Raw genomic sequence first — 11,572 nt, 5'->3', positions numbered from 1 at the left:
TTCTCTGTCTGACTTACTTCACTTAGTTTGATGATCTCCAAGTCCATCCATGTTGCTGCAAATGGCACTATTTCATTCCTTTTGATGGCTGAGCGGTGCTCCACTGTGTAAATACACCACAGCTCTCCCCAGTCAGCTGTCGGTGCATGTTTGGGTTGCCTCCAGGTCTTGGCTGCTCTAAGTAGCAGTGCCTGCTCCTAAGATCGCCGGCTCTGACCCTGACTCAGCTGAGTGAGGAGCTTGACTTCTCAGGCGACTCGCCAAACCACAGAATGGGGGGAGCGCAGAACACAAGGCTGTGTCCGTACCGCGGAGCCCCCACACCCGAGGCGGGAGCCCTCCGGGTTCCTAGGAGATGCAGGCCCTCTCGGCGCGTGGCGGTTCTGAGCCTGAGCGTCGTCCTGACAGTTAAAGCCACTTTGGCTCCTTGATGTCCCTGTGTGTGTGTAGCTTCTCCTTCCGCAGTTGCCCACCTAACTGGTAGGTTTCAAGGCATCTGCCGATGTTTTTTCCCTTTCTAATTGTTCTGACAAGGATATACGTCCCGTTCAGTATGGGTCCCCCGAGAGAGCTGCTACCTGCCTCCAATTTTCTTCAACGTCTTCGTGTTGGGTTAGAAATAGAAATGCCCCGAGAAGAGAGGTGGGGAAATGCACCGAGAAACACTGTATTTCTATTGACGTACAGGCTTATAAAATTCAAATACAATTCCATCCTTTAAAATTTGACAACATTATTTTAACATATATCTGAGAAAATAGACAGTCGAGAATAGTTGGGAAATTTTGGCAGAAAAGGATGGAGGATTTGCCTAATTAAAACCAATTTAAAGACACATTAATTAAAACAATGGGGTAATGACATGAGAATAAATATAGATCAATGGAATAGAGCAATGGTTATAAAATGGGTCCTCAAATATTTAAGGTACCAGGGCATTTATCTTTATTATTTAAATCGCAGACCAATGAGGAAGGGGTAGAGTGTGTGACACTCACACTGGTCGGAACGGCCAATTACAAAGTCCACAAACAATAAACGCTGGGGCGAGTGTGGAGAAAAGGGAGCCTCCTGCACTAGGTGGGAGTGTAATTCGGTGCAGCCGCTGTGGAGAGCAGTACGGAGATTCCTTTAAAACTAAAAATAGACTCACCATATGATCCAGCAGTCCCAATCCTGGGCGTACATCCAGAGAAGGTGAAAACTAATTCAAAAAGGCACCTGCACCCCAATACTCACAGCAGCACTGTTTACAACAGCCAAGACACAGAAACAGCCCAATGTCCACCCACAGACGCCTAGTAGAGGAGCTGTGCTGTATACACAACGGAACACTACACGTGTATCAGTGACTGCCGGTGGCTGTCCCGGCCCAGGGCAGCCCCTGCTCTGTCTTCGCCCCTGGGACCAGGCAGCACCATTCAAACAAGGAGGACCGAGTCCAGAGCAGCAGACTAGCTGCCTCACGGTTCAACACCGCCTCAAGCTCTGAAGGAGAGATGGGCAAAGCCCCTTTAAGGAACAGCAAGAGTCAGCAGAAGACCAGATTTTTAAAAAACAAACTTCATAACTTAAAGCACCAACAGCGAAGCTCCCCCACTAGCAGGAGACCTGGAAGCAGTGGCAGGAGGGAAGGACGGACCACGTGCTGTTAGAGCGGAGGGGAAGCAGGTCCAGTGTGTGGGGTCTCCTTTGTCCTGAAAGATTGGAAGGTGGCCTGGCCTGACCTCTCGGGCAGCCGTGCGGCTGGCGGGGCCTGACGGTGATGAAGCTTGTTTCAAGCTGCGCGTGTGGTTTAGATTCTTAAACCTTCAAGGGTGACAGGTATTCTTCTTTGCCAGCATTGCTTCACACCTGAAGTCCCCGAGGGCCCTGAGTGGCGGGCGGGGAGCGGTTACCATGGCGACCCGGGATGAGCGTGGAGGTGGGACGCCACCCGGAGCAGCTGCGTGTGCCCGGAACACGGTGTTTCGTTCCAGTCTGGCGACCTGGCCACCTCCCTCCCCGAGGCAGAGTCGCGCAGGAGGCTTCCCGCAGCCCCGGAGTGCAGGGTGCACGCCCCAGCCCTGCCAGGCGGGAGCCGTGTGGCCCGGCCCTCGTCTCCAAGGAGGAGGCGGTAAGGTTAACGGGAACCTCGCGAGGAGGAATGAACAGGGCCTGCGTGTCCCGCTGTGAGCGGGTGGTTCTCCCCAAGCAGGGCCGTCCCGGGCAGTGGGTGGCTGAGAAGGCGCCTTGTTACTTCTGTTATCCCCCTGGGCAGCCCTGCCAGGCTCTCGGGCCCTGGGTCACCCTCCTCTCCTGGACCCGGTAAACCACCGTCCTCCAGGGTTTGCAGCAGGAAGTTCAGGCCTGTTGACGTGACAGGGGCAAAGCAGCAGAGGCTGGAAGGTTGCCCCGGGCACCCAACCCAGGAGGTGATCGCAAGCGTTCAGAAACAAATTAACACATCGGTGTTGGTTTAAGTGAGACATGAGCTGGGTTCTCTAACCTGTCAGCAAGCCTGTTAGTTGGCTAAAGACCCCATAACCGAGGGCTTGGCAGGCTTCCTGGGGGTGGAGTCCTTGCTGTCTCCCCGCCAGGAGACCCAGAGGCCGAGTCACGTCCCTGAGGGTGAGGGGCTGCGCCTGCAGAGCAGGGAGGCCCCACAGATGCCAAGAAGCACCCCAGGGGACAGCCAGCCAACTCCCACTCAGGGAGCAGAAAGGGCAGGAGGGACAGGCTGTCGCCTCTCCCGGCCCTGCCCTCCCCAGTCACCTCTGCCTCCAGAAGGGAGCAGGTCTGCAGGGTGAAAACAGACCCCTCTCCCCTGTCTGGACCTGGCTTCAGCACTGCCAGAGGCCCGTCAGCGATTTGACTTCCCCGCAGCGCTACTGTTATCTGATCCCATGTACAAATCTGCGGTGTGTAACACACATGGCTGTGAGGAAATTAAGGTTTCAAGAACATTTTTGATTTATTCAGTTCAATCCTATTTGTAAAAAGCTAATCAGTTTCAGTTTCCAGAATCATCCATACGAATTTTATAGTCCCGTTCAGCATTTAAATGGCAGTAGAGCAGACACTCCGGTTACTCAGAACCACCTACAATCGGAATCAGCACTGAAAAGTTTAATGGTCAGTTTCTGGTGATTTCATATGTTTGTGCTACATTAGGAACGTTAACATACTCAAGAGTTTGCACTGTTGGGTGTTAGTTTGTACTCTTGTCCTGGGCTAGTTAAGCAGAAAACCGCAGGAGAACGGCCGTTCCCTGATTTTCACCGCAGATTAGGAGGACGTGCGGGTGAGCCGTCCTGGGCTGCCTTCCATCTGAGCCCTCGGCCAGCAGGGGCCAGGGCAGAGGCCGTGTCACGACTCCTGCACAGGGACGGCAGGGCCCGGGAGCACAGGGAGCCCCAACCGGACGGGACAGGACAGCCCTGAGACCCCGCCCCCGCCGCCCAAGAGGACAGAACACAGCTCCGTCTCTCAGGACTGGGAAGACCGTGGAAGGCGTTGCAGTTGGCACAAGATACCCATTGGCTCTGAGATAAGGGGTAGTTTTTTAAATCTTTCCCCAAAATGGGTGTTAGGTTTAAAAGAAAACCCTTCCTACTCTGAAAAGGGGCAGAGTCTCAGGGCCTTGTGTGGCCGCTGGCCGGAAGGTCCCTCGGGATGACGGTGGCCTGAGTGCCCCCTGGGGACCCCTGCTCTGGGTGTCTTCACCCATAGTGTCGGCCATGAGCGGCCCGTGACCCAGGCGGCAAGGCTGCAGCCCGGGGCCCTCACGTGCTTTGTTCCCTGGAGGTAACTGAAGAGTGGGTTCTGCCCTTTTTTTGGTGCAGTTGCACTAAAGTATCATCATGAAAACAAGGACCATCTGTTGGAAGGTATTGAGCTGGTGGTTCTTCACCTGCACAACGAAAATGTCTGGGGAGGTTTAAAAACGTATGGGCCGTCCCCACCCCACCCCAGTGAAATCGGGGCCCTGGGGGTCGGGGCTCTGGGGGTCAGGGCTCTGGGTCAAGGCTCTGGGGGTCAGGGCTCTGGGGGTCGGGGCCCTCGGCGGAGGGTTATTTTCGAGGAGCCCCGGGTGATGCTGATGTGCAGTTGTGTTGGGGCCTCTTCTCTCCGTCAGGGTCAGAACGTCTGCGTCCTGACGCTTGTGTTCATTATGGCACCAGCTGTGTGACCTTGGGCAAGTCCCCCAACCTTTCTGTGCTTTATTTTCCTCAACTTTAAGATAGAAATAATGATAGTAGCTAACTCGCAAGGCTGTTGTGAGGACTGAGGTAACGAATGAGTGTTTAATGATGACTGATCATGGTTTTTATGTTGAAATGACATTGGGGACAACTCTTGAGAGTCACCAGGGAAGTCTTCCTTTCCTCGTCTGGTCAGCACTGCATCTGTGGACGTAACGGAGCCGCCTCTCTCCTGGGCAGCGGAGGCGGCTACACGTCCCGATCTGGGCCCTGAGTTACCTGAACCACCTACTGGCCCCGGTCGTTGGACCATGTGCCCTGTGCCTCTGCCGCCGCTGCTCTCCAGATCCCCAGAGTCTTGTAGAAGCTGCTGACAATTCACACGTTGCATCTGCTACTTTGTTACCTAAACGTTAGGTCAAGAGCAAGACCCTCTGAGGACGCAGCTCCGGCGCTCAGAGAGGACAGACGCGCCTTCCCGCGGCCACCCACCCCCGTTATCTCCCGGCAGCCGCTGCAGGACAAGCCCGTTGCTCTTTATGTGCAAAACTTTCCTCGAGGTCAGTTTGCTGGTGCCCCCGCTGACATCCTGCAAAATGAAATGCGAGGATCATTTACTCCTGGAATACATCTCACCTCCCGAGAGCTGCGGGCTCGCCGTGGCCGCCTCAGCCAAGCCCGGGCCGTGAGCCACACACAGCTACTCTCTACATCGGGTCCGCTCTCCACCGTGGAGCATCGTTCACAGCCACGTCAGTCCAACCTGAGCCTGCACTGCCTGCCTGGCCGGAGTGCCCGGATGGCCGACTTGTCAGTCAGGCCGACGGGCCAGGGATGCGAGGCAGAGCTTCAGGAAGGCCCCGCTCACGGGACGATGTGGCGCCGAACGGTCGTCAGGGGCACATGCGACACTCGGCCCCCCTGTTCGCCCGCACAGGCAGAGGCGCGGCCGGGCTCCGCGGCCGCCCCCGCGGCCGCCCTGCCAGCCCCACGAGGCCGAGGACGGCAGCTGCGCGGCGGCTGCCCCAGGATGGTTTGTCTGCGATCAGCATGACTCTCTCCAGAGGCCTGGTGAAACCAAGAGCAAACAGACGTTACCTTCACTCAGGGGGTAGGGTGTGTTTTCACAGTGAAACTGTTAAAGGAAGTTGCGGGAGAACCTTCCTGTTAAATGCTAAAACACTGAGCAACCTGGGGCACTGCAGACGTGTGCACCGACAGGCACGTTCAAGAACGTCCGTGTCAGCACTACCGTAATGACCACACCCGGGGAATTAAACGTCTGTCAACGAGACCCCGGCCTCACGTGTCTCGTCCCCCCGAGGACCAGCCTGCACGAGCCTGTCTGTGGCGACGGTGGATTCGCAGCTAGTAGCGCACTTTCCCACGGCCGTCTGCGTCCCTCCTGCTCACCTCCTTTCAGCCGAAGCACGTCCGACGGCCGAGGCGGGCAGGGAATGCCCCTGCCTCGGGGGGAGGCGCTGGAAGGTGGCAAGCCCAGGGACGGGGGCAGGGAGGGCGGTCAGTGCACAGTCTATCCACAGGCACACGGTAAACCGTGATACCCGCACCCGGCGGAGCTCCACCCACGAGCTAACCCCGCGCAGCAGGTCAGACACGGAGCTCCCAGGTGCGGCCCGTCTGCGCGCAGTCCAAACGCAGGTACAGCTAACGGCCTGGAGACGTCGGGCGGGGGCCCCTTTCCGGGGCTCCTGGGGGCTTGTCACGTTGTTTCTTCCTCCGGGCCGCGGCCACCCTGCTGTCTCCACGCAGTGAACACCCTTGCAGGACACGTGATGCGTTCGTCACTCTTCAGTTAAAAAGCTGACTTGAAGAGAACTGGGCGCGCCAGGTAGTCTGTCAGGCCGGGGCAGACAGAAAAACACGAGTGTGACCTGTCTGGAGGTGGGTCTTTGGGAGATAATCAAGTTAAAATGAGATGCAGCAGGGACCAGCGTCCTAACAGGTGGGCGAGGTGTGGAGACAGCCGTGCAGCGGGACCACGGGCGTCTGCACACCCAGGAGGGGCCTGGGCCAGGCCCGCCCTCGCCCTGCTGACACCCAGTCTTGGGCTTCTGGCCTCCAGGCTGCAAGACAGATCGTGCCTCAGGTTTGTGACACTGTGACGGCAGCTGCGGGAATGAGTGACCCCCCACACCCCTCCTCCTCCAGCCGAACGTCTGGATACCAGTCTTTTCCTCTCTTTCATTACCCTCCTGTCACCACATTACCAATCTGGTCCGTTTCCCCTCCTGTTTCTGGGAACCACTCCCGTCTCCACCCGCTTCCATGAGCGCCTCCCAGCACCCGACCAGCCCCTCCATCCACTACCCGACACGCAGCGATCCTCCTGGAACCCAAACGCCAGATCACTTCTGGCCTAAACCCGTCCAAGGCCTTGCCGTGGGCTCGGGCCTCCCCAGATGTCCTTCCGAGGACGTCCCGGCCGCAGGCGCCGCCCTGCGGTCCTGCGGGCGACGGGCCTGTGCCGCGACGACGCCCGCCCCCCACCCGCACTGTCAGGGCGCCAGCCACGCCCGGCATCGCGCAGGGACCCGAGCGGGAGGAGGTGTGAGAAGGCGCGAGCATTCAGTTAAGCAGACTGAGCCTTTGTAACGCCAGGCTGTGCAGGACGGGCGGGGCCGGACGGCGTGGTGCGGGGCACGCCTACTTCAGCCACACCTGGGGCCGGGGTGCACGCGGCTGTGGCGGGAGGGGTCGGACGCCGATCTCTGTTCGGTGCTGGTCTGTGGGCAGAAGCGCGCACTGAGAGCTCTTGCGTAGAAGCAGGCGAGGAGATAAACTCAAATTTAGGAAGAGCCTCCCGGAGGTGGGCGGGGCCGGGGAGCCAGGGAGCCAGCAGCGGACGGGTGGCCTCCCTGGAGGAGGAGTCGCGGAACTGGTCCCGCTGGGTGACGGGAGGCGTGAGACCGTGAGGGCGACCTCGTGGGCGTAATGACGGGACCCCGTGCCTGTGACGGGGAAGGGGGCGGACACGGGCTTTACGACCCACTTTCTACTTGTCAGGAGTTAGACCTCAGACCAGAGACGAGACTTACGAAAAGCATTCTCTTTATTACCACACGTCTTACTAGCACACGATTCTAAGAGCAAATGTATTTTCCACCATTGTTCAAATATTGTGGAACAATCCAGGGTATAAATATATATATATACACACACACATTTTACAAAGACTGAAAAGCTTTTGACTAGTGAAGTCATGAGTGTAGAAAACAAAGTAGAGATTAAATACTGAACATTAAGATAAAAACTATCACACTAATTCTTTAGGAAGTTCTCCAAAGAGGAACAACCTTCAGGAAAAAAACCTTGTAAGTACACCTGCTCGTAAACTTGACAGCAAAGGTGCCGCTTGGCAGAGCACTGACTATTACAAATACAGAGCCTCAGCAAGAATACAAGCTCAAATGCCAAAAATAAAACAAGAAAACAAAAGCAAACGTGTTAAACCGCACCATTTTAAACACAGCACGTGGTTCGTTAACATCGTAAATAAGTATGGTCACCGTATCAGAACCAACTCCCCAGCCAGAAAACCATCCAGTTCATCCCCGGCACCAACATTCGCCCCCACCAGCCCCGCCAGGTGTGGTGCGGTGGGATCTGCGAGCGAAGAGGGCACGGGGGGGGGACCAGGTGGTTTAGATGCGTCCGTCCCCGAGCTGCTCCTGTCACCGAGCAGTCACTGCACCCCCTCCTGCTGTCAAAAATGTCAACCCATTTCCTCGATGGGAGCTCCCCAAAGTAGAATGTTACCTTTATTACCTGATTGGAGATAAAGGTATTTTTAAGGTGTGGGATGTCACAAGGACCTTTAATCTGCATCAGGCCACGCACAAGCTGTCTCCTCACACCTTCCTCAGAACAAGCATTATCAAGACCCAGCCTCGGCTCTCCCGACCCCACCCAGCAGCTGAGTGTGAGTCTGCAGTCTTTGGCTGGTTTTAAACCACATTCACACAGCCTCTCACATGGAACCCCCATAGACGATGCAGTAAACTACTGTGCCGACAAGCCGTTTCATTAGCATACATGACACTGCAGCTACTTCCAATTTGGAAAGAAACAGGAAACTGTGCCCTGAACACACCACGCAAAATGCCAACCAATAATCCTTCAAGAAAAGACTTAGATTTAGCCAGGCAAGTTCAGCTGCCTTAGTTAAACTTGTTTTGGCCACTTCACCAGAAATCTCACCACACCGCTGTGATGAGATTTCTGGATGGTTTGCAGAGAGAAGGCACAGACACAAAGGTTTCCACTCACAAGAAAATAACTTAAAACTACCACGATAACCATAAAATCCACTTAGAAATAGGGTAATGAACCAACCAGAGATTGCACATCAGGGTTAAAGAGATTTAAAATGGAAGCATGAACAGTCAGAGAGATGGCCATCCACCTTCACTCTGGCCACAGCCTCCCAGTGCGGTGAGCGCCTGCTTCAGGCGGCGGCTGAAGGCTCCTGCGCGCACACCGGGCGCTGAGGTTGCCTCCGCCACCTGCGCATCCACGCCCGGCACCCACCCCCGCTCCCCCGGCCCGGGCCTGCCCCCACAGACGGCGCTCAGCCTTCTGCTCCTGGGCCTTGGTTACACATGTCCCAGGGTTCCAGCAGATCCAGTCTTTCTTCAGATTCAAAACACAAGAGGAGCGAGGTGGCCAGAGACCCCAGGGCCCCGTGGTCCCCCCGAGCCCCGCTCCCCGCAGAGCTACGGGCAGAGGCAGGGCCCCCAGCCTGGACGGCTCTGGCCGAGCTGCAGAGACTCTCGACACAATTCTTGAGAAGGCTCACGTCGCCACGGCAGCCTAGACAAGGAGGAGAAGGAGGAGGCGATCAGCCTTTCCGGTTCTCACCAGGCGTTAGTGCTGTGCTGACCCGAGAGGCACTTAAACCAGAGCCACCCTCTCCAGACAGCTTCAAGCTGCTTAAGATTATCCCGTTCGGCTGCTAAGTAAGCAGCCCGGGTTTCAGGCTCTAGTTATTTAGGCCGAGGGGCTTATGTCTATTAAGTGGGGACCCAGCCACAAGCTCCTACAGGTAATTCATGCCGATGAATTAGGCTTCAGCTGAAGAATCAGACTAGAAATGAAAAGGCGTCTGAGACTTAAACTATCAAACTGTGGTTAACTATAAATTCCACTTGGATACGCACCTCTCAGTGCAGAAACAGTCATTTGAATGGTTTGCTCTAAGCCACGTTTTAACTTCAAGAATTCTGGGGCAAGGTTAACCATCTTCTTCAAGTCTTGGTATCCAGAATTTTCTTCTTGCGTTCTGAAACTCTTCTGTGTAAATAAAGTGATTATTTTAAAAAATGCGTAACAGGCTACGTGGCAGTAAGTCTTCATCAGAGCGACTTTAATTGCCAGACTCGGGCCTTTGAGAAAAAGCGAGTCTGACCTCCTCACAGCGCGTGACGCTGCTTCTGCAGGCAAGCCCGAGTTACAGCGTTAACAGCTACTGTTTCCAAAAGAAATTAAACATTTTAATTAATTTTAACGCAAAGTCCAATCATCCTATTACATGAGAATGAAATACAACAATACCGTTTATTATCCAATATCATAGAAGGAAAATTTATTTCATTTTTAAGAGTTTAACTTTATATCTCCCATTCATTTTATTTAAACATTTTCAAGCCATAGAAATTTCTCTGCTTTTTAATACATTGATTATATACTTGGTTTATATTTTTCTGTTTACTTACGACATGAGAATAAGATGTCTAATTTTCTGTATCTTAAAACCTTTGAACATACCGATTATTAAACACAATTTTTTAGCCTACGCTGACTATTCAAGCAAAGTTCGAGCAGCAGTAAGACGCAGACAGAATACGCGCGTGCTGGCCCATCTCTATGCAGTGTGTCGTCATCACTCAGACGTAAGTCACGACATCCCGGAGAGACACCTGAGGGGCCCCCGCGCCTGCCCCACTGCACCGCGCAGAGGGGCCGGCGGGCAGAGCCCCCGCGCCGGAGCCAAGAGAGCACATACACTAAAGAGAACAAAACACAGAGCGTAAAGCTTCTCTTACTGTTTTCCACTCAGTAAAGAGGTGTTCGAGGGATGCGATCAACCCCACGGCACTGGCCTTCATCCGTTTGGTGACCTACAGAGAATGTTGAAGCGTGTTACTGCACAAGCACGACGCGGAGCGCACGCGTCGGTCAGCTCCGTGGGCCCTGCCAGGGAGCGGCGTTCTAGTCCAGAGTGAGCCTGGAGCGCCGTTCCTGAGACTGCGATCGCACAGCGCGAGCCCCTGCTTCACAGAAGCGCAGTTTCCAAGTAAATTGCTCGTTGATTCTGCATTAAATGCGGAGACCCTCTGCAGTTTGCTACAGCATTGGTAATAGCATTTGCCTATTTAAATATCTATAGGAATGAAATTTCCAAAACCTCCCTTGGAAGGAGGTGAGATAACTAATACATGAAGCAAAAATTATGCCCTCAGAGCTTTACACACGCATCCTACCAGCCTTACTGAGAAGTAACTGGCACGTGACACCGTGTTAGTCTCAGGTGTACAGCACGAAACCTGCCTATTATGAAATAATCACCACAGTGAGTCTGGTTAATGTCCGTCCCCTCATAGTTACAAGATTTTTTTCTTGAGATCAGAGCTTTTAGGATCAACCATCTTAGCAGCCTTTACATACACCACGCGGTACTGTTAACAGGACGCACGCGGCAGGCAGTCTGGGAGCCCGGCAGGCAGGATGCAGACCCTGACTCGGGGCAACCAGGCTGGGTCCCCAGCTCAGCCAGACCACGGGGCAGCAGTGACCCCCATGCTGCAAGGTGCCGAGCGAGGTCAGCACTGCTCTGCATAAGGCACCCCGTCCAGGGACCCTTGCCAGGAGTTACTTAATAAACAACCAGCCCACAGCCTGTGACACAGGTGTCCTCACTCAGGACAGGTGAGGAAACAGGGTCAGGACACTGAGTGGCTCGGTAAACGACCGCTGGAAGGTGACAGGCGGTTCATACACACAGGTCTTCAATGACAAAATCCAACCCGTCCCCAGGGGCCACCTCGGGGACAGCACAGGTTCTCTGCTTTCATGTTAGTTAGCCGGGGGCGCGGGCAGGCGTGTCTAGGAAGTCCCCCACAGTCTCCTAGGTTCTGCGTCTTGATAGGGAACAACTGATGTGAACACCCCTTGGATCAACGAATGGTCATTTCCACTCTCATGTGGACAAAGACCAGGAGGAAAAAGACAAGCAGAAGGTGGACACGAGGCATCACTGACACACTCTGTCCTCCTGGATCCCCGCTGACACCAGCCATTGCAGGTCCAGCAAAGCACTGCCCGGAGAGGCCGCAGCGCTCAGGTGTAACCGGGAAATGTCACTGGCC

The 11,572-nt window shown here is 54.9% G+C and overlaps 1 protein-coding gene across 5 annotated transcripts in view; it reads right to left on the bottom strand.

Annotated features, from left to right (window-relative positions):
- Nucleotides 1-7,239: 7,239 nt before the first annotated feature.
- The window catches only part of KIF14 (kinesin family member 14), a 46,052-nt gene continuing 41,719 nt past the window's right edge, over nucleotides 7,240-11,572 (bottom strand). For 4 of the 5 annotated variants that reach the window (XM_074351561.1, XM_074351560.1, XM_074351562.1 and 1 more), the window contains exons 28-30: nucleotides 10,250-10,324; nucleotides 9,365-9,497; nucleotides 7,240-9,017 (exon numbers count right to left, since the gene is read on the bottom strand). In XM_074351561.1, coding sequence (XP_074207662.1) covers nucleotides 8,776-9,017; nucleotides 9,365-9,497; nucleotides 10,250-10,324 — 450 coding nt within the window. In that variant the 3' untranslated portion in view covers nucleotides 7,240-8,775. Of the gene's footprint in view, nucleotides 9,018-9,364; nucleotides 9,498-10,249; nucleotides 10,325-11,572 lie in introns of those variants that run through there. The other variant, XR_012501754.1, reaches the window with a different exon arrangement.

This window comes from Camelus bactrianus, chromosome 23 (genome assembly GCF_048773025.1).
Source record: "Camelus bactrianus isolate YW-2024 breed Bactrian camel chromosome 23, ASM4877302v1, whole genome shotgun sequence".
NCBI lineage: Eukaryota > Metazoa > Chordata > Mammalia > Artiodactyla > Camelidae > Camelus > Camelus bactrianus.
This window is presented reverse-complemented; position numbering and strand designations above follow the sequence as displayed.